This window comes from Aricia agestis, chromosome 17, assembly GCF_905147365.1.
Source record: "Aricia agestis chromosome 17, ilAriAges1.1, whole genome shotgun sequence".
Lineage (NCBI taxonomy): Eukaryota > Metazoa > Arthropoda > Insecta > Lepidoptera > Lycaenidae > Aricia > Aricia agestis.
In genome coordinates, this window is record NC_056422.1 from 570,832 (window position 1) to 597,761 (window position 26,930).

The 26,930-nt window shown below is 38.6% G+C and overlaps 2 protein-coding genes and 1 long non-coding RNA gene across 7 annotated transcripts; 1 reads left to right on the forward strand and 2 right to left on the reverse strand.

The window, feature by feature from the left end:
* Window positions 1-4,408: 4,408 nt before the first annotated feature.
* Window positions 4,409-7,619, reverse strand: LOC121735307. The gene is made up of 2 exons (XM_042126090.1): window positions 7,220-7,619; window positions 4,409-5,344 (listed from the first exon to the last, which is right to left on the reverse strand). The coding sequence occupies exons 1-2, from the start codon at window positions 7,398-7,400 to the stop codon at window positions 4,653-4,655; spliced, it is 873 nt and encodes a 290-aa protein (XP_041982024.1). The 5' UTR covers window positions 7,401-7,619; the 3' UTR covers window positions 4,409-4,652.
* A 603-nt stretch (window positions 7,620-8,222) lies between these two features.
* On the forward strand, window positions 8,223-25,158 carry LOC121735568. Of its 5 annotated transcripts, none has more exons than XM_042126421.1 (4): window positions 8,223-8,256; window positions 18,448-18,717; window positions 23,037-23,346; window positions 24,487-25,158. In XM_042126421.1, the coding sequence occupies exons 2-4, from the start codon at window positions 18,449-18,451 to the stop codon at window positions 25,012-25,014; spliced, it is 1,107 nt and encodes a 368-aa protein (XP_041982355.1). In that variant the 5' UTR covers window positions 8,223-8,256; window position 18,448; the 3' UTR covers window positions 25,015-25,158. The 5 variants fall into 5 exon arrangements, with proteins under 5 accessions (XP_041982355.1, XP_041982354.1, XP_041982357.1 ...); XM_042126420.1 differs by lacking the exon at window positions 8,223-8,256 and adding an exon at window positions 15,133-15,237; XM_042126422.1 differs by lacking the exon at window positions 8,223-8,256 and adding an exon at window positions 17,575-17,593.
* On the reverse strand, window positions 10,696-13,979 carry LOC121735570. The gene is made up of 3 exons (XR_006036882.1): window positions 13,792-13,979; window positions 11,404-11,590; window positions 10,696-10,819 (listed from the first exon to the last, which is right to left on the reverse strand). It is a non-coding gene; the product is annotated as an uncharacterized LOC121735570 (long non-coding RNA).
* Window positions 25,159-26,930: the final 1,772 nt, after the last annotated feature.

Consider the following 26,930-nt stretch of genomic DNA (forward strand, 5'->3'; position numbering starts at 1 on the left):
ATTCTAAGCATATGCTACCAACAAGTAAGATTTTGCACCGAGGTATACCTGGTATACCGTGGTTCGGAAGGTGCTGAGAGAACTCCTGATTCTTTATAGATACGAGTTTGGGAGTTTCGGCGTTGTTTTAAGAACAGAAAGCATATGCTACTACGCAAATTACATTCATCATCATCATCATCACTACCATATTATACAATTTCATAGTCTTTTAGATCGAGACTCGAGTTTGTCAAGCGATAATGAAAAAAAATCTATACCTACCTAATATTATAAACCTGAAGAGTATGTTTGCTTGAACGCGTCAATCTCAGGAACTACAGGTCCGATTTAAAAACTTATATCAGTGTTAGATAGATCATTTATCGAGTAAGACTATAGGTTATATTATATTATCACGCTAAGACTAATACGACCCAAGAAACTCAGGAAAATGTGGGAAAAACGGGGGAAATATTTTTTATGAGAAAATGTACGGTTTCTTTAAAATTCCTAATTTACGCGGGCGAAGCCGCGCGGGACATCTAGTTGGTAATATTTTGATTGTAGCTCCCAAAAAGAAGAATCGATTATGATCTAGAATTCTAGATTCTTGAATTCTTTTGAATATCCGAGAGTTTTAAGCTCTAGTTTATCATTGGCTTGCTACCAGCATTTTAAGGGGATGCAAAATTGCAAATATTATAACAATTCTAATTTTACATAGACTTTTCCTTTTTATAAACCTTTCTGACAAAATATAACATTCGTTAAACTGTTTTAACATTGTGCCAACTTATTGTGTCTAAAATATTTTTAGCAAATTCATTTTTTTTCTTTGGTACTACAGCAAATACGAGCTAATTGGTACTTATTACTTTCCTGGTTTTCTGTGCTTTATCTAGGTCAATAGAACGTCATACCATGGTCGTTGCATCTGTGATAATACAGGTTTATTTCCTCAACAACAAGCACTACGGTGATTAAGAAAGAAATTAATTAATTAATTATTCAAATACAATGTTTTTCCTCGACCAACCGGACACACACACAGGCGGTGCTATTTATAACAATTATTATTCAAATTATAACGTACCCGAGCCGAAAGCAGATAACACAACAATAGATAATTAAATATTAATCAAACAACCTACAACGCGCTGCGAGGTAGATCGTATCTGCTAATAACAGTTTTTGTTACTACTTGCCGCTAACATTTCAATAATATCTTCTAGTAAGTAAGTATTACAATTTTAATAAAAAATGTTAAATTTCTAAATAGGCTAGAAACTACTATTTTTTGGCCAACATTGGCATAATATCTAGCTTGTGCTTAATTTACTTAATATCTAGCACTTAATTACACCCTGTATACATTTCCTGAAAGCACCTCCTAAGGCTTGCTTCTAAAGAGCTTCTAGAGAGAAGTAAAAAGACGCAGCTTATAACTATTCAAGTTCCGATGTCTTTGTCTCTCATGGCTCATGTAACGTTTCTAACAAAAAGCTTGTAAATATTTATAAAAGAGAAAGATATTTTGCAATAAAGGCGTACCAACTTACCAGTTACCACCAGACAATCTAGTGGTTACCTTTCAGCCTGGAAGAGGGGGGCGCCCACCCCCAGGGCGCAGGGCCATGATCCGATTACAGTAAACTGTTTAGTCTGCAGTGCGCAGGGCTTCTGCATAATTGTATTAACCTAAACCTTCGATGGGCGAGCCCTTTTGCGCTTTACCGTCTAATGCACTTTACTCTGCGACTATGGTAATAAAAAATATGCTGCAATTCTTATGAACAGTTTGATGCGAAGCAAGTTTAATAGTTAATACCTAATGTAACAAAAGACGATAATATAATATTTAAACATTCTTCGAGTAACATACTCTCATTAGTTCATTACTGAAACTGCCGTAAAAGCCAACCACGAAAAACCATTGATATGATCTCAGGGGTTTCTAAAAGGACATGCTTAATCTGTTTTAGGAGTCAGGACTCAGGACTCAGGACTCACTGGAGAAAAAAATTAAATAATAAATAAATTGTCCCAGACGTTGACTTTGCTAAAAGAGTATTGTTAACTATACTTACAAAAATATCATCCATAAATGATGCAGAGGCCTATAAGGTACAAAACAACCAAAAGGTAAAACATAAAACGTCAGTAGTAACAATACAACCACCGTGCGTAATTTCAGTAGAAGGAACGTCTCTAACAACCGCGACGGAGATGATGGAGATTGGTGGCTCCCAAACTTTACTAAACTTTTATAGCCTCTATCAGTTACTGCTTACTGTTCGTAACTAATTTGTAATATAGCGATATCGATATCGATATGTGGAAGTTGCGCATCACTGTGAGTAGATCATCAAGATTACTATTGAACACAATAAAACAGAACACTCCAACGAATACTTAAAAAGAGACAATCTCTAGTCTCTAGGCTAGGTCCATTTTCGTTCTGTCTATTATTTTATGTCTACCTATAATTATTTTACTGCTTATTTTTTTTTTTAAGAGTCGTTTGGCTATTCCAAAGTCTGCCGTATGTACGTAAAAATAAATGTACGGAAAATGCTACCTGTCCAAGTCATAATGTGTCCGTACCACAAAGTTGTTTTTGTGGAAAAACTTGTAACGGTCAGCAGCTAGCTAATGATCCCGAATAAACAATATTCGATTCGCGGCTCGTTAGCGGCCATTTGCAAAACAACATGGCGCCCAAATTAGCGCAAAATAAAACAATACGTTTGTGTGTTTGTTCGCGTGTGATAATGAAAGTGTTTTTGTGACTCATCGTAACGATGCTCTATTGTAGATATTGACACTGGGGAGCTCCTAACAAGCTCCTAACAAGATTATTTTTTCTTTGGTACATTTGTTAGCAATAATGTATATTATTAACACTGCCCCATTCAATAACAAAACTAGAAGTTGCCTTCGACTTTGTTCTCGGGGAGTCTACATAACAGGAAACACAGGAACCGAACCTTTTCCCGCTATAAAATATATATATTGCCTAATTTTTGAGGTTACCCAACAACGCCATTGAAAAGAAAAACTCCTGTCAGAAACCACAGGCTGGACATAATATTACCGCACTTTCTTTAAGACTTAAGACAAGGGCTAAGTGCACAAATCCTTTTGGAAATGGTTAGAACCATGAAGATATTATAGAGCTCTATAATAGCTTCAATGTTAGAACTTATACCCTGTCCTATCTAAGATACGTTATGTCCTATGTGATATGTCCTTTTTTTTGAAAGGGTCTAAGCTACTGATCTGGGTAAGACCATGGTAGTTTAATCGTGGCTATAATTAGTCTATTGCTAACTGGTTTGGATGAAATGTCCTATCGGTGCTAAATATTTTAAGAATCCCTGTTTCGACGACTTATGTTCGAAGTAGGTATCTTCAAGAAGTATCTAGAAGTTACCAATCGCTGTTGGGACAGGTGACGAATCCATTTCCATTACAAATACTCGGAGGTCAGGGAACAGAGGTTCGTGGTCGAGTTACCTACCTGTTGCGACATTAGCCGAGTTACACGCCTGGTTCAATTATTATCATCATCAAGCGTTGGTATATCAATTCTCGTACTTCGAATTTCACTGTAGCTAACTCTCACAATACGCTGAAAACGAAAACTTTAGCATCGTCACAGTAGAAATGCGAAAGAATAGAAACACTGTGGTGATAAACTAAAGGTACCGCTCCAAACTTTACCACGGCTAACACTTTATTTGAATTTTGAGACTAGTCTAGTCTTTTATTTGATTTTGATCAGTCGCGGACCGCGGTTAGCCTCGGAACGGTAGGTACCTTTAGTTTATCTCCGTAGTGTTTCTATTCTTTCGCATCTCTACTGTGGCCTGTAAAGAGACTGATGCTTGTACGGGAAGCATTATTAATTTCAAAGCGGTAGAAAAGAAGAGATAAGGTAAAAACACTAGCGAATAGTTTTGCACTGGCTTAAAGTTGTTTTTTGTTACGTCATCGGATCATGGTGTCCTGATCTCCAATGAAAGGAATTAAGCTGCTAGCTCTAGCATACTTTCAACTCTTTCGTCTTCCCAGGAAGGAACCCCAGGGTATTTTCTAAATAAGAAGATCTCATTCAGAAGAATGCTCCACGCCAGCCTTAGTTCTTTAACTGCACATCAATTATGTGACGGTCAGTTTAATGTGTAACATAATGGCGGAGTCGTGTCAGTGCTAGTCATCAGTCATCAGTCATTAGTCATGATAATCAGAGTCCACGGCGACGGGACACACCTCGTATTATGTGCTAATGATGTTGAGCATGAACACTGATATGCGTTATATTATACAAGTCGGTAAATTGAGTAATGAATGACAAAAGATCAAAGGTCATCAGAAAAAAATGTTCTTTATTTCGATACTATGTATTTAGATTTGAGAGTCTAATGGAGTCTACATATTACGGCTTTGAATAGAAGTTATAAAACTGGTCAAAAATCTTGTAGTCGTTGGAATGTCCTTTTTAAAATATTATATTTCAAATAAATACAAAATCACAAGAATATTACGATACACAACATGACATTAAATTCGCTATTGCTACTCTTACTTGTGTCAGCTTACAAAAACAACGACACATTACAAATCTTCAGTCTGAGTGGTTATACCGGCCTTATAATTATTATTATTAGTTACTCCATAGATGAATCAGACTCAGACTTTTTCTCCTGTCGGTTCGACATTTTACTAATTTTCATTACTACTTTCATAACCTCGATGCGAAAATTCAGCTTTTGCTGAACGGAGAAATCCTTCGTTATCGGCAGAAGAGACAAACAGAACGCCACATCGTCATTCTTCAGTAGACTAGAATTCTCTCTGAGCAAGCCCATCATTTCTTTTTGGAAATTATCGTTAATATTATTCGAAAGTTTCCTTTTTCGTACAAGTCTAGGCTTCTTGGAAGGTACTTCTTCGTCTTCATCGTCTTCTTTCTCTATCTCTGGTTCATGGATTTCTGGTTTCTGAATTAAAGGCTGCAAAACCAGCGTTTGGACACCGGATTGCGTGAACGGTTCCTGGACTTGAGTTTCGCCCACTGGGTCTTGAATCGAAGGATTTGAACTGTCGAATTCGTGAGGTTCCACTTTGATTTCTACAGTTGCATCTGGCGTGCGGCTGTCCTCGTAGACGCACTCCACATAGTTGGGAGTAGCTGCCTCGTTGCTGGAGTCTGCCTCGCCCTGTCCCTGTTCTATCTTGTCCAGGAACCGCAGTTCGTCTGAGAACCCGTAGTGCTTCTTATTAATCCCTTTCTTTTGGTACTTTTTGGAGCGTATGTAGGCGTCCCTCGCCGTCTTCCACCGCTGCTGTATCATCTTCCCTGCAAGATAATATAAGATTTAGATATCACTGGAACTTTTATAAATACACTAGCTGTCCCGGCAAATGTTGTTTTGGCATATAAATAATTTTTGGTATGAAAAATAGATGTTGGCCGATTCTCAGACCTACTCAATATGCTCACAAAATTTCATGAGAATCGGTCAAGCCGTTTCGGAGGAGTACGGGAGCAAACATTGTGACACGAGAATTTTATATAATAAGATAATATAATATTTATTAGTACCCTTATTATTTCTAGTAGTGTTAAAATCTAAATTGGATCGGAATGACAGTTTTATTTGCTAATCTTATATCTTTAAACGAGCAATTCTTGTATATATTATACGAGCTTTTGGCCGCGGCTTCGCTCGCGTTAAGAAGTATTATTATTTACAAACTTTTATCTCCTATTTGAACCCCTTGGGGTTGGAATTTATCAAAATCCTTTCTTAGCGGATGCCTACGTCATAACATCTACCTGCATACCAAATTTCAGCCCGATCCGTCCAGTGGTTTGGGCTGTGCTTTGATAGATCACTATATATATAGCAGCTGCCCCCCCCTGGATCATGTTGTCGTCCCTACTAAGTATATTATCTAGTACTTTTATCTATAAAAATTAAAAATTAAGAAAACGATTTTTGCCATTTGTTTGCAATAACTACATTTTTTATTTTATTTTTTATTATGAAATAAGGGGGCAAACGAGCTAACGGGTCACCTGATGGAAAGCAACTTCCGTCGCCCATGGACACTTGCAGCATCAGAAGAGCTGCAGGTGCGTTGCCGGCCTTTTAAGGGGTAATAGGGGAGGGTACGGAAGGGAATAGGGCCCTCCCCTATTCCCTTCCGTACCCTCCCCTATTCCCTTATTACGGAAGGAAATAGGGGAGGGAGGGAGGGAAGGGAAAAGGGTAGGAGATTGGGCCTCCGGTAAACTCACTCACTCGGCGAAACACAGCGGTAGCGCTGTTTCACGCCGGTTTTCTGTGAGGACGTGGTATTTCTCCGGTCGAGCCGGCCCATTCGTGCCGAAGCATGGCTCTCCCACATCAAATTTTTATTCTTCATAAACACCTAGCTTATAAAAAAAATCTGATTTCCCCCCCCCTGGCCCAGAACCTGAGTAATTTGGGCCCCCCCCCCCCTGGCCCAGAACCTGGGTAATTTGCCCCCCCTAGCCTCTGGGCTAGGGGGGGCAAATTACACGTACACAGGTTCTGACCTGTGTACGCCCATGATCGTACTAATTTGACATTTGTCGGTTTGACAGTTTTGACTGCTTGATTCATTTGCTGAATTGATTTAGAGGAATTGCTAAATGTCACCATTTTAGCCCCGCTGCACTATACATTAAAGATATTATTACTGTGTATAAGTACTACAATTATTACTTATAATTATTCAAGTGACTTTCCGATCTTTGACGCGGCTAACCGCGACCGACTTTCAAATAAATTGCCACTTTATGCCATAGGTTTCTACCTTATTGTGGTTTCTACTGACATGTGTGTGGCAAAAAGCTAGTGGTGTAGTGTAAAATGAACCCTATAGCCTAGATCATAAAGTGGCAATTTCATTCGAACTTTTGTCGGTCGCGGTTAGCCGCGGCAAAGATCGGCGGGGCTAAAATGGTCGCTTTGAAGAATCATGATATGAATCATAATATTATGATTCATTTTTTTAAGATCGCAAAATGCAAATCTTCTTGCAAATTGCAATACATGTCTAGTAATTCGTACTGATTTAACATTTGTCAGTTTGACAGTTTTGAAAATTCATTTGCTGAATTGATTGAGAGGAATTGCTAAATGTGACCATTTTAGCCCCGCAGAACGGTACCTTTAGAAGAAGAATTTAGATGATGTCTCACCTATCTCCTTCTTCTTGGCGTCCTCCAACTCATTGAAATCGGGATACAGGGCTTCGTACACCTCCTGCCAGGACGCCATCCGCGTGTCGCGGTCCTTGTTCAGGACGTGCGAGGGGTCCCACAGGACGGGCCGCTGCCGGACCTCGGTGATCACGGCCTCCGTGTGGATGTACTTGTACATCGCGCCTGAAGTCGCCGGTCGAGCGGATTGTGAAAGTTGGTGGTTAACGGGCGCGGATTTAACGCGTATTTGTGTACATAGTACGAAAACGTTTTATACGCGCTATGGACACTATAGAATACTCAAATTATTTTACAATTCACAGTTCTCGGGAATACTGGAATTTGCGCAATGCACGTGATGGCGCGGAAAAAACGCCTCGGTCCGTTCGGCTGAGCGGTCGGCGCCGCACTGGCGCGGAGAGGCGCGGAGAGGCGCGGAGCCGACCGACCGATCGTGAGTGCGCGAGGCGGAAATACGGCATAAGGCTGGGGACACATTGTCGGCGCGTAGACGTTCAATAGTTTCAATACCCGACAATGACGAGAAGGGTAACGTTTTTGGCACTTTATGTATGTTTTTTCCGCAATATCTAAACTACTCTCAATCCTATTCAATGAGGTGTCTCTAAATTTGCTAATCAAATAATAATAAGTAATAATAATCTTTATCGATGTTCACAATATAGGCATAGGTACATTGTTTACATTGTTGACAGTTATTGTTACAATAATATCTTAATTTCAATATAGGTAAACAATTTTATGGTACTAACTACTAAGTACCTAAACTAGGTCACACGACCTGTGCTTATAGCCTATATAGGTACTTAACTTTCTTTATGTTAGCGCTCGGATATTGTGTTGTCTGTCTGTGTGTCGTGTATGGAAATGAGGATAATTTAGCTATGGGCTATGGCTAAACATATATTTTTAAATCGCGAATTCGGGTTACGGTTTTTACTTAGAATTAAGGTGAGGATTTAAATTCTTGCAGGTTCTTCCTCGAAGACATGGGGAGAGTTGACAACTCGTAAGTAAGTACTCATCACATTATTTTTAAGTTTCAACCTTATTGCTATAAAAACTACGAAATCCTAGGTCTAAGAAAATATTGATCAATGACGTTATGAATTATGATATTATGTTTATAATCTAGTTTGCTGTATTAAGCGTTGTACACATATTATGAGAAAAATAGGACTTATATAGGTCATAACTCATAACTCATAAGTCCTAACAAATAACAAATAAGCTAAACGGTTGTCATTATCACCACTGTGATAAATATTTCTGCCGTTTTCGGCCCAAGCTGACAAGTGACAACAAATAATCTGTACTTAAGGCGGGGATTAATCTCAATCCAAAACGATAACTTTGCACACAACCAAAGACCAAGCGTATACGCATCGCAATAAGATTCATTTTAGCTTAGCATAAAACTGAAGTCACTCCAGCGGATTTTCTCTATTTTTCATGTTTTTTTTAAATATCTTTGAAAATAAACATTAAGAAACAAAATTGTTCGGTTAAAGAATTTTTAATAAAGATTTACTAACAATTTATTGAAATAAAATGTATAATTATTATCCTAGTTAATACTTATATTTCGATGAAATAGATTTTTATCGGAGGTGAGTTTGTAAAATAATTACAGCCAAAGTATTACGTTTTATTAAAATGTTTATGGTTTAAGGTATTTTAAATATTGTGCTTTATAACTCATATTTTTTAAAACTTCGTTATTATATTGGAACTAGGTAAACCGGAAGTCGCGGAATAATAAATTAGGGTTTATCCTCGCCTTAATAGAATTAAAGTTGTTTTCGTCCGTACGCCCACGCGAGTAGGGTACTCCCTACTAGGCCGCTAAGGGAAAAACAAGTAAAAATTACCATCAAACGGAAAAAAACACCGTAAAGTAGCATCGCGCGTAAAAATTTATTGTTCGTCATACGTCGTCAACTGATACGAAAACACATGGCTGCGGTAGGGTTGCCAGGACAAAGCCGGATTGTGTATCCGGCCAAAATGAAAGAGAGTCCGGCTTTTGACCTTGGAATATAATATTATTTTATATGAAAATCCTATTAATTTTATACAATTTTTACTACTAAAAAGAAGTAAAAACTAAAAATATTTTAGATGTTATCATTTTTTATTATTAAAACACCAAAGCAGTGTTTTTCAATCTATGGGTCGCGACTCCTAGGGGGTCGCGAAGCCTTACACGTGGGGTCGCCGACAGAAAGAAAAAGCTGACGTATAAATTATAATAGATAAATATACCACACTAGAAAAAAAATCATTACCCAACGTAGGTAGACCTTTAATAAAATTATTTCTTTGGCTTTCTATGACACGAGGGGGTCGCAAGTATATTTCAAACTGTAAAGGGGTCGCGAAATCAAAAAGAATGAAAAACACTGCACTAAAGTACTCGAGCTGCCGAACGTATTACTATACCTACTGAGAATTTAGAAAGTTCCGGCGGAAGGTTAGAAACATCCGGCTGATTACTTTGTCCGGCTTTTTGGGTGTCGGCAACCTGGCAACCCTAGTATACAAAGAAAGGACCCCCTCCCCCCTAATACTTTAGGGGAGCTATTTTGCAATCGTAAATGTGTCCCGTAAATTCGGCCGCAAGTGTTGAGTGGTTGGGGTCCGTCCCTCGATCGGGAGTCGGGACATATTGCCATCAGGCTTCGAGCAATTTCTTTTATGGTACGGGAGCAGACGAATCGCCTGATGGGCTGTTACCATTAGACACGCATACTAACAAACAAAGACAGGACGTCTTGCAGTCTTTGTCATATACTTACTTACGTTGGAAAAATCGTTTGAAAGGAAATGACAATCCTTGTCTATCTTATATCTTTAAACGAGCAATTCTTGTATATATAAATCGATCTAGCTAGGAATCATTTCTAGAAAATGTCATTTTCATCGGATACCGAGCAAAGCTCGGTCAAACAGCTAGTTATCTAAATGACCGCTCAGTATGTAATAATAATATGTATTTAGATTCAAATCAATGTAAAACTCGATCAAAGCATTGAGCATTGAGATGTGAGTTATATAAGTACTACCTACGTATTAAATAGAGATGCTATTTGAAACAAAAAACATGTCGCACTTGAGGCATGAGCGGGGTGGGAGGCGGGGCGGTGATTGCTATGGATCAGTACCGCAGAAGTGACACAGTTTTGTGCCTACACTCGAATGAATACAGACTCTATTTGAGTAAGTGGATAAAATAAAACAAAGATTTTTACTATACTTACATTTATTTATTTACTTTCCCTTAAACAATAGAAATTCATTCAGCTTTTGCCTTTTTGACGAATCAGCTTCTCGCCTATTGGAAATTTTATATTTCAATGATTTGACCAGGTTTTTCAAGGATTCACATTTTTTCCTAAGATATCTATTCTGCCGTTGTACCTTCTTAAATTTAACGGTTATCCTTTTCTTTGCCAACGTTAAGTTCTGAATTGTATGTTTCAGGATTATTTCTCTCGGGGTATCGAGTACTGACTCTGATTCACTGACAGATTCAGAAATCGGCTCATTGGCATCATGAGTAGATATTATGTATTTCTGAAATGAACAAAATATTATATTATATAAGTGACGACTGACAGCTTAATATGATGGCAATATAATAATAATTGCTAAGAGCGCCTTCACATTACGTCGCAAGCAGTGCGGCAGCAGCGCTGCAGCCGCGCGACTTCTTTACAAAAGAGAGCCGCGCGACTGTCATTTGTATTTTTTTTTATGAAAGAAGGGGGCAAACGAGCAAACGGGTCACCTGATGGAAAGCAACTTCCGTCACCCATGGACACTCGCAGCATCAGAAGAGCTGCAGGTGCGTTGCCGGCCTTTTAAGAGGGAATAGGGTAATAGGGGAGGGTAGGGATGGGAAGGGAAGGGAATAGGGGAGGATAGGGAAGGGAATTGGGCCTCCGGTAAACTCACTCACTAGGCGAAACACAGCGCAAGCGCTGTTTCACGCCGGTTTTCTGTGAGAACGTGGTATTTCTCCGGTCGAGCCGGCCCATTCGTGCCGAAGCATGGCTCTCCCACGTATAGAAGTCGCGCGGTTGCAGCGCTGCTGCCGCAGTGCTTGCAACGTTATGTGAAGGCAGCCTAAAACCGTACTTTCAAATATTCATACTTACATCATCATATGGTACTGCAGACTTTTTCAAATAAGTCTTTCCCCCTTTTGTAATATATTTATCGTTCTCACGAAAATGCAACGAACATATATAACTATAATCTGAAGGAAGCCACGTCTCTTCGCTGCGATTATTTTGGACAAACTTGATCCACTGTTCTCGTTTTTCGTTACTTGGACGTGGAAACCTAAAAAAAAAAGACAAAAATATTACAGCACAAAAATACCTATACAAATTTTAGTAAAATCGGTTCAGTTCAGCGGTTTGGGCGCGAAAAGAACAGACACAGAGACAGACGGACGGACAGACGGACGGACAGATAGACAGACACACTAATTTCGCATTTATAATATTATTTAAAGTATGTATGGACCTATAGAGTACAGACCTTACCTTAATTAAATTAAGGTAAAAGCACTAATGGCAGGCGCTTTAAGGACTACTAACTCAGTGATTAACTCACGAATGTACGATACAGAATCAACCAGCACATTATGAATCGAAATCACAATATCATCCAGACAGCGCCCGATCCAGCTATTTCGCCGCTCCGGGCAAAATAATAATTGCCGCCCCAAAAACCCGGCCAAGTGCGAGTTGGACTCGCGTACGAAGGCCACCGATGCGACACCGCGCCGCTCTCAATTTGCCGCCCCTCATTTTTGCCGCCCCGGGCAATTGCCCGGTTTGCCCCTCCCTAGATCGGGCCCTGCATCCAGATAAATGGGGTTTTGGTATAAATAGCGAGAAATTCCCTCGATTACTTATGGATTCCGTCATCAAGTCACCTTTTTATGAACATGGTACCAAATTTGGATTAAACCCGATACAATAGCGAAAAAATTTGAAAATCGGTCCACAAACGGCGAAGTGATCGTTGAACATACAAAAATAATATATATAAACAGACGAACATAATATTTTAAGAAAATACAAAATTCCTATATATTTTATGTGTTTTCAATGTAGAAAAAACTACGTAAAGTTTTTCTTACTTTTGTCTCTCGCCACCCCGGTTTTCCTAATCACCCCGTTTTACGGTATATTATAATAAGTATGGATCCAAAGGCCACTAGATACTTACCTTATTTAAATTACTTCAATGCGTACATTATAATACAATTATAATGTACTCATGTGTAATGTACAGTGTACACGTATTATTACTTATATACTTATATATTTATATTACCAAAATACAAACTCGTCTACGTGAGTACCGTAATTTGGGGTGAATAGATAGGTCTTCGAACTTTTGTAATTATTTTCGTAAGGTTGCAGAACGGATGCCCACTTTTTTAGTCGTGTATATATTGAGTCTGAGGCCAAACTATTGATATAAATTTGTTTCTCTTCGAATATGTTTGTAGTTAATGAAAAAAGACAGAAAATATACGTAATTTCTAATTACTACTTATCAGGGGACAAAAGACACACCTGAGGGGTGATTGGATAAATTTCGTAGGGCTGCCTCGTTACAGTTTCCCTATTTATTCTTTGTTGGATAAAGGCAAGCGAACTCAAGAAGGTTTCTTTAATTATTTATTAGTATAAAGTAAAATTATAATTTCAAATAGAAATCATCAATAATAAAAATGAATTTAAATGCTGTAAATTTAGAATGTACCACGAAAACAAAACTAAAAGAGAAATTTGAACTGTAGATAACCACAACAAACTTTGTGGCAGCCCTGACATAATCATGGCTAATCACCCCTCTTTCGTAACTAATCACCCCTAAGCTGTGTCTATTAACCATATTTGCGTGCCTATTGACCTCTCAGGCGTGTTTATTCACCCCTTTCGTGTATCTAATCACCTCAAAAATTTAAAGAAAATAAGGCTTACGAAATAAGATCAATTTTGTATACCTACTTGCTGCATATTCTTACCTTAATAACTATATCAAAATATATTATAACAGCAGTGACAGTAATTTGAAGAAAACTATAAACTATTATGACCAAAATTCACTGAACTACGGATGTTCAAACTCGCTCGTCTACAACGACTTGTTTTGTTGTCAACTTTGAAATTAAATTTTGGCAGTTTTAGCGATGTAGCCACACATAAAAATTTGCCAGACTAAGGAGAATGATATCAACAAATTTATAAAGTTGCGGGTTTTTTACTGGGGATGTGGTTTGCCACAAAAAACATTAAAACTTATCCTAAGATTTTTTTCCTATTGCCCCCTTCAATTCTATTCACCCCGGTTTACCGGTACTTCATTCATCGTCGTCTCATCATTATTATATATCTGTATTCTGCCTACTTTTCACTCTGAATCTACTACTCTATGTCAAATCAAAATGGCGCTCGTCTTTGCGTAGTAATATTAAATGTTCGTATTTTATTTGAAAACAATTTTAAAATAAGAATACTTACCGATGAAATGCTATACCGTCGGATTTGGAAACGTTTTTGGAATTATTTTTGCAATATCGTAGCACACACCAAGGCATTTTGTTACTTTTATTTGGTTTTTATTATAATCGTCGTACGTCTAGCGCGCAGAAGAGCTCGCGGGCGACTAAGGGCACTGCTGCTATATAGATTACGTTGAATGTGACCAAGCATTGCGTTGCGTTGGGCGTTTCCACACTGCGACGATAACGACACGACACGATAAACGATACCACAGCATCTTACTTAAGGGCCACCGCACATATACAATTTCAAGTTGGCCGACTATCGTACAAACTAAATAGTAAATAGTGTAGTTTCACAATGTAACTGGACAACTTCATCGTGTACGCTGCCAGCCGCAGACTTTTAGATTTAGTTGGTAACGGTGTTGCTAGCCTAGCGACGTGCGTGTTAAAGTGCGTAAAAAGCACGCTTTTATTGTGGCACTAATAAAACAAAGGCGAAAAGAAAGGAGAATATTTTGGGTGCATTCAATACTAAGTGACGTTGTTTTTCCATATAAATTATTTGTAGTTGTTGTTGTTGTTGTAATGTAGTTCTTAATTATTTTATTGAAGTCACTAAATTTAAGTATGGCACCATGACAACGTCCACTGCTATCGCACAATGGTCGCCGTCAGTCTCGAGTAGTAATAATTTACTATTATTTATTGAACAAATGCACTTATCAATATAAAAAGTACCCAATAGCCCTGCTATCGCCAACCCGCGGCCCGCGCGCCGCATGCGGCCCGCCGCGCCGCGCGCCGCAGGGACTTTATTTGTGGCCCGCGTGATGTTAAACGATTTTGAAATTCACGCCCACCGGTAAAATAACGTAAACTCTACGAGATAGTCGTTAAATTTTTTCCACTTTTAAATTGTTAATATTAAAGAATGTTATTTTTAACCCTACAATTTTTAATTACGGCCCGACCCGCCCGCGCCGGCCGCCTGCTACACCAACTACCAAGACCAAAACAATAATAATAATATGTTTGTGGCCCGCATGAAAAAAAGGTTGAGGACCACTGCAGAAACCGATTCTCAGACCTACTGAATATGCACTTAAAATATTATTTATAATATAGGTACCTAAGTATACAATTTGGTAAAAATCTGTAAATCCGATTTGGAGGAGTACGGTAACTACTAACTACTAAGTACTAACTAACATTGTGAGTTTGTGACAGGAGAATTTTATAATAGATTTATCGAGTTGGTTCTTCGAGCATGCACATCGTGTAACATTCGCCGTCCTTCGATGTGAGCCGAGCGTAACCGAGCGTAGCCGAGCGCGGGCGAGGGCGGCCGAGGGGGGCCGAGCGGCGAACGGCCGCAGTCCCCGCGCTCGCCCCGCCGGCGAATGTTCTCGCGCGCGCGTGTGTAACGTTCCGGAAACTTCGACGAGCACCACATACACAGGTATACCAGTATAAGGGTGCGTTCAGACGCGAGCGGATTTTCCCTTACGCTATAGCAATTTGAGATTCTATGCTAAATTACATACTTACCTAAAGTTTATTTTCAAACATTTTTATCAAAACCGTGCAGGCGCGCCCCTATGACCACGTCCTTAGGCTCAACTCACACTAACGCAGAGTCGAAACGACGCGTCATATTCTTGTATTTTTTTTTTATGAAATAATGGGGCAAACGAGCAAACGGGTCACCTGATGGAAAGCAACTTCCGTCGCCCATGGACACTCGCAGCATCAGAAGAGCTGCAGGTGCGTTGCCGGCCTTTTAGAGGTAATAGGGGAGGGTAGGGATTGGAAGGGAAGGGAATAGGGGAGGATAGGGAAGGGAATCGGGCCTCCGGTAAACTCACTCACTCGGCGAAACACAGCGCAAGCGCTGTTTCACGCCGGTTTTACAATATAATATGTACTTACTTATATTATATTATTTTGTATATTTTTAAAAACAAATTCTGATATGAAAGCTTGCGACGACACGCGTTCTTCTACACTCATTCACGATTCGCCTTATGACGCGTCACGTCGCTGCGACTCAGCGTGAGTGTGAGCTGAACCTAGGATGTTTTGAGAAGCATAACTTAAATTATTATTATCTACAGGTACTAACTTCTATTTCTTCAAACGAACTTTAGTATCTGTAGGCTAAATGCTACTTGACTTGCACTTAAGGTTGCCAACTATAGTGTTTTAAAAAGTATTATGAGTTAAATGACTCAGATATTTTATTGAATTTTTAGTAAGTTTTGCGGGAACCTCCAATATAAATGTACTCGTATTTAAATGTAAACTGTAAGTACTTACAAATAGACTTACAAAGTATTTTTGAAAAATACATAGGTACTTACACAATTTTACATTGAGTTATAAGTACTAAGTATACTTAACTCAATGCAATTTTATTTAAAATTGTGGTTTATACTAAAATAGGTACTTCAGAGATCTGATAAGTATAGGTAAACTTACTTTATTTTTTGTGAAAAAAGTTGGCAACGCAAACGCTAGTTGCATTTGCAGTAGGTACCTACCTACTACCTATTAAGTATTATTGCTAATAAGTACAAAACACAGAACCGGCCAAGTGCGTGTCGGGATACGCGCATAGGGTTCCGTAGTACCGCTAGTGTTTGATAATTTTTGTATGGTCAATGAATGTACATTTATAACGTCTTTTACACGACTAATAATACTAGTTATAATAATCTTAGTTACGTTCAAAAGAATTTGAACGAAAAGTTCCTTTTTACTTCGCCGAATACATTGTTTTTAGTTGGTCGACTATTACTCAATAACTTATGAAGTCTTCTTAGCCGTGATAGTTTTTCTTTTAAATTCAGCATATTTGCTACTCCCGTGAATTTGTTCACATTTCCAGAAGCAACCGTTTAGCTGGTAGAAGGGAAGGACACTTGACTCTAACTATTATTTCCACTTTCAAACTTCATATTTCACAAATGGATCCCTAAATCGGAAAATGATCTTTGAATACTAGTAATATTTTTAAAAAACCTATTCAACGACACCACTCGGTCCTCGGTCTGGTGGACGCGAAAAAAAAATCATCCCCACTTAATGTGTAGGGGACTAGGGGAGGTACCTACCGTAAATTTTTTAAAAGAATTTATATACTTATACCATTTTATCGGCATCATTAATATGTGCATTCATGTCGAATTACAGCTTTGTACTCGTATGTCCTATAGTCTCTGAGCAAAACCGCGGACAGACAGACGGACAGACCGAAACTATAAGGGTCCCTGTTGACTACGGAACCCTAAAAATGGATGAATTTTCCACACGCATTTTTAAGCGGCCCGTATGAAAATGGCTCTATAAAAGGCTTTATGGGGTGAAATAATGTTTTATAGTTAGTTTAGTTTGTGTAATTAATAATAATCATTATTATACTTACTCATGTCTTATTTACTTAATATTACTTTTTTTAACCGACTTCAAGATAAGGAGCGAGTTCTGCAAATATACGTATGTAATATTTGCAGAACTGCCCAGTTATCGTATAATATGTTAGTCTATATCAGCGTCTAAATGAATGTGCCGAATTTCAAACATACATGTAGCATACATAAGTACATACATTACGTAAGTATGTATTTATGTTTGTGTTCGCTTATCTTTTTTTTTCACTTCGGTGATTAAGATTTCATTACGGTGAAAAAGGAACATAAATGAGTCGAGAACAAAGACCGCGTTTTGAATTCGAGCGCCGCGCCGCGCGCCAGTTCCGCACGAGCATTCGGTGCTAGTGGTTCGTCGCGTTGGCACTGTGTGTTCTAGCTAAAAAAGTGAGTATTTTATTTCGGTGTCTCCGGACAACTTTGTTTTCATTTGCACTAATCAAATAATTATATTTAATTGAACTAACAAGAACTGTTGATTTAATTTTCGCCCAAAAACTCGTAGTATTATTAAACGCTTTGACGTGTATAATTGTGTACATTTCGGTGATTTCATTTAGGAAATACGTAATGACTTATGATAATATAATTCCACCATTTTAATCACTGTCAATATTGCTTTAATAAGGAGGAATGGAAATTATTATTTGTATGTTATAAGTACTACTTATAGTATACAGTATACTGTATACTATAATATTATTATAGTGTGTTTGTAACTTTGTAGTACAGGATTAAAAAAATATTTTGAAACATTATGTAAGGACGCGGTAAAAGGAATTTAGATAAGCATGATAAGCATGATTACATAATAAATTGACGTTTTAGTGGAGTTATCGCGCTGACAAACACATCGGCCCAGTCACAAGCTGCTGGCAGCAGTTTGCGGGGTTTACACGGGTCACTATAGCCGCATGATTTTCACCACACGACGAGAATCGTCAATCGACTGTCTAAATGGCAATACACCGCATGCCGAATTGCCATTTAGTCGATTTTCGCCGTGTAAAGTCACCGTGTAAAGGCCAAAGGGGCCTTTAGGTTTATTTACACAACCTAAAAATGGCACGCATGCGATTTAGTAGGTGTTTGTATCAACTTTTCTAAGCTCATACTAATTATGTGTGACTGTTTGTACCAACGTAAAATAAATAAAAAATGAACAAAAAAAGATAACAACTAAAATAAAATTGACTCTACAGTGTCTTACTTTGAGTTCAGACGATGTTCATTTATTTTAGGATGGCCCCTGACCCATCATCAGCTGAAGAGGAAAGAAAGATGAGACACAGTTTATGTGAACAAAGAAGAAAAGCAAAAATCAAAATGGACCCGCAAAAGCGAGAAGAGTTTCTTAGAAAAGACAGAGAAAGATATTTGAGAAGAAAAGCCGCCGGATTGATTCCTCTAGTACATGAAATGACGCCCGAAAAGCTTGAAATGACACGGAAGAGAAACCGCGCCTATGCCCTTGCATACTACAGGAGAAAAAAAGCTAAAACATCTAAGAAGTATGTAATATTACTGATTGTTTTATTTCATTTAAACTTGGGTTAATAGCATTACACGTTGTGTAATGTTATTTATTTATTATTACTTAACTATGTATTATATTATATATTTTTATGGTAGATTTTCAATTCGGTGAACACTATTTTCATTTCGTTGATTAAAGGTGAGACCGCACTAAGACACGACGCGACATTAAAAGAAATTTAGTTAAGCATGACATAATATTAATATTTTACATAATATATCGACGTTTTAGTGGAATTAACGTGCTGACAAAACCATCGACCCAGTCACAAGCTGACAGCTACCAGTTTTAGGTTTATTTACATAAAACCTAAAAATGGCACTCATGCGATTAAGTATAGCAGGTATTTGTATCAACTTTAAGCTCATACGTATATGTGTGACTGTTTGTACCAACTTAAAATAATTAAAAAATAATATAAAACATAATAAATAAAATTAATTCTACAGTTTGTTACTTTAATTAGTTCAGACGATGTTGATTTATTTTAGGATGGCCCCTGATCCATAATTAGCTGAAGAGGAAAAAAAGAGGAGACACAGTTTATGTGAACAAAGAAGAAAAAAAAAATCAAAATGGACCCGCAAAAGCGAGAAGAGTTTCTTAGAAAAGACAGAGAAAGATATTTGAGAAGAAAAGCCGCCGGAGTGATTCCTCTAATACATGAAATGACCCCCGAAAAGCTTGAAATGATACGGAAGAGAAACCGCGCCTATGCACGCGCATACTACTGGAGAAAAAAAGCTAAAACACCTAAGAAGTATGTAATATTACTGATTGTTTTGTTTCATTTAAACTTGGGTACTCATTGTGTAATGTTATTTATTTATTAAGACTTAACTATATATAATTTAATGGTGGATTTTCATTTCGGTGAACAGTACTTTCATTTCGTTGATTAAAGGTGAGACCGCACTGAGACACGACGTACAACTTCACGTACGTTTTATTTTTATTTATTTATTTATTTATAGCAGGCTACATAGGCCCATACAATATATACCTTTATGACTAACATACATATAAATTATATACACTTAATAACTACACTTTATCACGAGTTATCGGCGACGTGACACGCGCTTCATTCCGGAGTCTTCCCCGGAACCTTTGGTAGACAACATCAATCGGCCAGAATTCCTCCGCTTCAAAGGTCGACAGAAGATACGTCGGTACTCTCACCACAAAGGAACTGAAGTTGACCTTGTGGCGAGACTGCAGACGTTCGACCCTCAAGTGGAGGGATGTCTTCTTACTGATGTAGTTGACGACGTCCTCGACCTCCATGGACCAGTGCAGGCGAGATATGTACAGGGGCGTCGCGGGGACCTCGCTCCGCAGACGCAGCTCAGGTACATAGGGCGCGGTGCCGCGATGGTTGCGGGCGGGTTTTAAAACGTGAATCTGAAAAAGGGGTCTGTTGAAATTAACCTTAATGTGAAAATGCGCACACATAAAACAAATAAGTATGTACATATATTTTGTATGACTATTTATACAAAATAAGACTTTCGTCAAGCAAATGGATGTGCTCTTGCCGGGTCCAGACGAGTGTAACACGTAATGTAAGATTACGTGAAAGTTAGCGTCAACAGTGTGGACGGAACACGAACTCAAAGCGAATAGTCCAAACGAGCCTTTGTGCTCGCGCGAAAACCGACAGCCGATGGATAAACCCCGAGCGTTACATGTAATGCTCGTAGTGCCGTCCACACGTAGAATTCGTGTTACATCACACGGTGAATTACATTACACGTTACACTCGTCTGGACCCGGCTTTAGATGTTTCAAGAATCAAGACAGGTTGCGATGTGAATGTGATTCACAAAATAAATTGTTTGAAGTTTGAAACTTACTTACATTAAAAGAAAAAGTCATTAAAAATGTATGACTTTTGCTTTATCATTTAGTAACAATTTCCTCAACTTTTCGCGCACGACGCATTTAAACCAAATGTAAACATATACGGTCTTACTACAAAAGATTTAAACATCTGTTGAGCAGTTGATTAGAGAAAAATTCAGTACAAAATGATCTCAAACTGTTCAACAGATGTTTAATCTTTTGTGGTAAGACCGTACATCTCTCTCTTATGTTTTAACTCATTGTACTCGTATTATTCCTGGCAATTATGTAGACGATGAACATGTAAGAAACAAAGAAACGACAAGTTCACCTTACACACGAACAATTATGAAGGCAAAAGAAAAGTGATCCCATCAGAATTTTCCCCTCGTCTCGTACATGTGGAAATCCAGGAATCCCGACGCTATCATTATTTATAATTGCGTTGAAATAATTGTGTTCAGGAGCTGATTTCGCATTTCAAACTTCAAAGAAATCTGATACACACCTTGAAGCAAAATTTCCAAAATGATGCGTGCTCACCGAGTATTTTCATCCAATTATTTCTTCTCCTTACCCCGTTTCCACGTATGCTTCAGCCTTCATGAAGCTTCAGCTAACAGATACCTACCAATTACTGTTTCTTTACCGTACAACAAAATTTGCCAAGATAGTATAAATGGTATATTGCCCTAACAACAAGATGTCCTTGTGTAACACCGCTTAGAGACTGGCGAAAAACAGACTTAAAAACTTCCACATACAATTTATGCCTTACGCTTAACAATACTTACATCTAAATGCGAAAGTGTGCCTGTCTGTCTCTGTCCGTCTGTCTGTCTGTCTGTCTGTCAGCGGTTTTTCTTATTGTTAAAATGTGTGATTCTAATGAAGAAATTCGATACATTTTTAAAATTTATTAAAAAAAGGAAAAAATGCAATACATGCCATGAAAAAAATTGTGATGTTTATGGACCTATACTAATGCCGTATCTGTGAGAGTAGCGCAAATTTGGTTTAAGCGCTTTTAATCCGGAAATTTTGATATCAAAGATGCACGTCGTCGCCCTGGCCGCTCTGTTAGTTGTTACGGACAAAACTGATGCCATTTTTGAAAAAGTGGATGAATATCGGCATATAAGTAGTTACAATGTAGCTGAAAAACTGGGGATTGACCACAAAACGGTCTTGGCGCATTTGAAAAAAGCTGGGTACCTAAGTAAGCTCGATATTTGGGTGCCTCATGAGCTCACTGAAATAACCTAATGAACCGTGTACTCATTTGTGATTCTTTATTACGACGTAATGAAACCGAACCATTTTTGAAGCAGTTGATAACTGGTGATGGAAAGTGGATCGCGTACGACAAGAATCACCTGCGAAAACAATCGTGGTCAAAGACCGGTCAGGCTTCACAGACTGTGGCGAAACCCGGGTTAACTCGCAACAAGGTGTGTGTGGTGGGATTGGAAGGAATTCATTATGAGCTGTTACCGCCAGGCAGGACCATCGATTCTGAACTGTACTGCGAACAACTGATGAGATTAAAGCAAGAATTCGAGAGAAAACGACCGGAATTAATCAACAGAAGGGGTGTGGTTTTTCACCATGATAACGTTAGACCTCACACATATTTAGCCACTCAGCAAAAATTACGGAAGTATTGCTGGGAGGTGTTAATGCATCCGCCGTATAATCCAGACCTTGCACCTTCAGATTTCTACCTGTTTCGGTCGCTGCAGAATTCCTTAGGCAGTGTCAGGTTGACATTACAAGAGGACTGCCAAAACCACTTGTCGCAGTCTTTTCATCAGAAGCCCAAAAATTTTTATAGCAATGGGATCTTGTCCCTACCAACAAGATGGCAAAAAGTTATCGAACAAAATGGCACCTATTACTTTAGTTAATTGTAAATAAACTTTATAAAAAAACCTTTTGATTTTTTTATATAAAATTCGAAGATACTTTTTCCCCAACCTAATATATAGGTACTTATGATATAATAAAAATCTTAAATCTTATATCTTTAAACGAGCAATTCTTGTATATATATATATATATATATAATTGTAGGTAATTTTGGAATCGGCTCCAACGATTTTCATGAAATTTAGTATATAGGGGGTTTCGGGGGCGATAAATCGATCTAGCTAGGAATCATTTTTAGAAAATGTCATTTTCATCGAATACCGAGCAAAGCTCGGTCAAATAGCTAGTATATGTATAATATAAAAGTATTAAATATATTTTCGTTGTCTGGTAACCGTAAAACAAGTCCTTCAGGTACTTAGCACGGGGCCAGACTAAAAAAAAAGAAATTTGATCTCTATTATAATATGATAGACTTTGGCGAAAAACAGACACATATATAGCACTGCGCAAGTACGCACATAGAATTTATAGCATATCCTTAACATTCCATCCTTTAAAAGACTGTCTCCTTCGCAGGTATCGAGAGATGGAGTGGACGAACGAGCAGGTCGAACAGCTCATTTCAGCATACCAGCAGTTGCCCGCGCTGTGGGATCCGACGGCACATAGATGTGGCTTGGGGGATAAGTACGTGGCCTGGAAGAATCTGGCAGCGGCATTCCAGTGCGACTTGGCAGACCTGAAGAAGAAGGTGCAATCGGTGCTCGCGTCCTACCGCCGAGAGAAGAGCAAGGTGCGAGGCGGTAACCGCTCCTACTGGTTCCTGTACGACCGCCTCAGCTTCCTGCCAAACTACATCCCGAATATCACGGGACCAGCCAACGTGGTAAGAAATAAACTATATTTGGTAAAATAAATCAGTGAAGTTGATTCCTAGGCGGAATCTAAATAAATTGATCGCGTTAAGTCAAACCCATCCGACCGATCACTGCTAACATTGAATTGAAATAACGGCCGTTCCCAATATTTGATCTATCTCTGGTTTTGCCCTACTAGAGATAGGAATAGCTCACAATTGACATAAAATATATGTCAAAACCAGAGATAGATCAAATATTGGGAACGGCCGTAAGCCGACCACATGACGTAGGTCCGTCAACTGCCTATAAATCATTTTCCTCGATGGTACAGTAAAAGAAGTAAAATATTTGAAAACTATCTACCAAATTTGTGGTTACTATTTTTTTTAATGTATTTAACTCAGGCATCTTGGCCCATATTATAAATACCTTATAGACTAACATACATACAATTATACTAAACTAACACTAAAACACGTATTAAACACGTACTTACTATGTACAATATGTAAATATAATATGTATAATAGTATGTATAATATGTAAGCTTCGTTGCATCTAACGTAATTTTGCTGTATAATGGAGCTGGCATCTTTATGAATTTTGGTTATTTGAACTCCTCCGTCGTAATCGGTTCTTAAATTGCGATACTTTTCTAAATTAGTTCTCTGGAGGTTCTATAATCTACGCTATTATCGTCCCATTTCTTTAGCCCTTTTATCTCAATGAATTGCGACCAACACAACTTCAGACCCAGTTGTACAATAATAATTGTACCCTGCAATACCGCTCGAGACGATCGCTCGATTGAGTCTTCTGCCATTTGCAGATAGTCGCAAAGTCGTCAAGATATGGTGCATGTAGGTCTCGGGATCGATTGATATAACAAGTGTCGTCGGTTGCCGCGCGCGATGTCGCCCCTGACACACAAACGTACTCGAGTCTCGAGCCCAATTGTTTCCAATTCGACGCACGATAATAGTCGACCCCGATTTTATTTCGCGGGCGTCCGGCTCTATCCCCGCGCCGTAAGGTCGCGAATCGCCGCTTCCTAGCTCGCATAATTTCATATATTTTAGTAAAACGATCGCCGAGTCTCCTTGATAAAATTTATCAGCAGCGGTTATTGAGGTCGCGTTTCGCTCAAATGTTTGAATTGTTCGCAGCCCTCGAAGCGGAAGCCGTACAACTCGTCGAGCGACGAGGCTGACGATGACTTCGACCATGAGACGGAACCGGAAGTGGAAGTCAAGATGGAGCCGCCGGACGTCCTCGTGGACTTCTACGATGAGCCGACGAAGATACACACGAAGAGAAGGCTGACGCGGAATCCGATAAAGTCTCCGCCGAGATTGGTCGAAGTTAGTTTACAATCTGCAGTTAGTCGAGACTCTGAAGTTAGTCGAGAGCCTGAAGTTAGACGAGAGCCGGAATTTAGACGAGAGCCCGAAGTTAGACGAGAGCCCGAAGTCAGACGAGAGCCGGAATTTAGACGAGAGGGTGAAGTAAGACGAATTGAGAAAGACGAGTGCGACAGCTTCGGTGAGTATATCGCGATGTCGCTTCGAAAACACGACGAGAGGACGAGAGCCACCATGAAGCAAGCCATCAACAACATTATCTTCGAACTAGAGATGAAGAAGTATAGCAAAGAGACTTACACCATCAATGAAGTCAATCCGTTAAACGGATAAAGAACTGTGATTAACTATAATTACTAATTAGCGTAAAGTTTGCAATGAGTTATTACTTAATACTTCATATTATGTCAGCATATCGTTATATTTTTTAGAATGATCTCTTGACTCATAGCGAGCTTAAATTAAAAAAAAACTTGTACATAACATAAGTATAATAATATGACAGTAATTAGATTCTAAGGTATATTCTAATATTATTCTAATATTTAGAACCTACTTAAATAAAGATGTCCCTTTTTTCAGTCTGATGTTTTCTTTCTTCTTATTAACACTAAAACACAATATTTTAATATATTAAATGCAAGTAATTCTTGAGAAAGCCTGTATGTATTTGCACCTAGAACTACTAAGTGTGTAAGTAAGTACTTACTTTAGCATAAGGCATGTCGCATATATTATGTCCGTCCAAACTTACTGTTCTAAAGTCAGGTCGTCTGACACTAGAAACGAGATATTTGTCCTTGTGAAAGAGACAGCAGCTACAGGTCAATAACCAAATTTCTCTCTATCAGTGGACCGGTCAGCTACTGCCTACTGCTGCCATCACAAAGGCTTGTGACCCAACTTTCCTCTGTCAGTGTACAATCAGTTTCATCATGCACGCTCTAATTCCTCCTATGTTATTAGCACCACTACCACATTAGCACATTATTCATAAAAAATCTCTTATCTATCGGAAATAAAAAGCCGATTTTGATGTTTATTTTCTATACTTGGCGCCCAGCCAGAAATTTATTTAACGCGTATTATAAACAAAACTCTGAATGATGAATTACTTACACTAGAAAACCCACACCTCCATACTAATATTTTGTCTTTGTCTAAGTACTCACATGCGGTTTTGCTCAATAGTTTTACTCCAAATCGAATAATAATTACTGTGTGGACCGCAAAACTGTCAGCTCGAAGGCTCGCATCGAGCCGGCTCGATGGAATTAAATATATCGATTTAGAATAAAACTATCGAGCAATGCTGAATGTATGGACGAAATCCCGAGCCGCTGGTTTTGCTCGACGTTATTGCTCAATCGAGCAAAACCGTATGTGAGTACTTAGCATTTCTCCTGTTTTATATCTTTAAAGCCAGCTAATCCAACTGATGACATTTGGGCCCCCGGGAATGAACGTAGTTTTCATTACGCTTTAGTCAATCCAATACAACCCGTAACCGCCTTCTTGCTTAAAAACATCATCATCAGTCAGGTAGAGGTGATGACGTCAGCACACATCTGCCAACGGCTATCACCAGATGATCGATTGGCCGACAAATCTTCGCACATGCTGGGCAGGTGATTTCCAAATACCCGGTTATAGAAATACTTAATAACCGACGAGAAATGTTTTTAAGACAACGTTTTTATGATATTCTAATTGGTGTAATAGTGCCCTCATTCAATCCACGCTCATAATATAGCTTAGGTCTACTGGCAGAATCTGATGGCAAAAAGTGAGAAAATAAATTGACTCTAGCCCCCCGGTATTGCTAGAGTCAATTTATTTTCTCTTTAATTGGAATAAAACATTTTGATCCATTTTTAGGGTTCCGTACCTCAAAAGGAAAAAACGGAACCCTTATAGGATCACTTTGTTTGTCTTATAGCGGCTTATTCTGTGTGCAAATATAAAAATTTATCCAATGATCAAGGAATAGGATATTTTTTGAAAATCTGCTGTCAAAAATTGCCATCAGATTCTGGTAGACCTATACTTTAGTAATTTGCGGCTAACTTTTAAGTTAGATGCAAATTCTCTTACTCATGATTTGCTCGTCGCGAAGAAACCGTATTTTTTTTTCAGGACAACAAAAAAGTGAGTTTACCGGAGGCCCAATCCCCTAACCTATTCCCTTCCCTTCCCTCCCCTATTACCCCATTTCCCTCTTAAAAGGCCGGCAACGCACTTGCAGCTCT

Bases quoted from the DNA above. Each gene is read 5' to 3' on its own strand.
- LOC121735307 (XM_042126090.1), bottom strand. From the start codon at position 7,400: ATGTACAAGTACATCCACACGGAGGCCGTGATCACCGAGGTCCGGCAG. The intron at 5,345-7,219 runs GTGAGACATCAT...ATTATCTTGCAG, and splicing joins CGCCAAGAAGAAGGAGATAG to GGAAGATGATACAGCAGCGG.
- LOC121735568 (XM_042126421.1), top strand. From the start codon at position 18,449: ATGGCCCCTGACCCATCATCAGCTGAAGAGGAAAGAAAGATGAGACAC. The intron at 18,718-23,036 runs GTATGTAATATT...TCTCCTTCGCAG, and splicing joins AAAGCTAAAACATCTAAGAA to GTATCGAGAGATGGAGTGGA. The intron at 23,347-24,486 runs GTAAGAAATAAA...AATTGTTCGCAG, and splicing joins TCACGGGACCAGCCAACGTG to CCCTCGAAGCGGAAGCCGTA.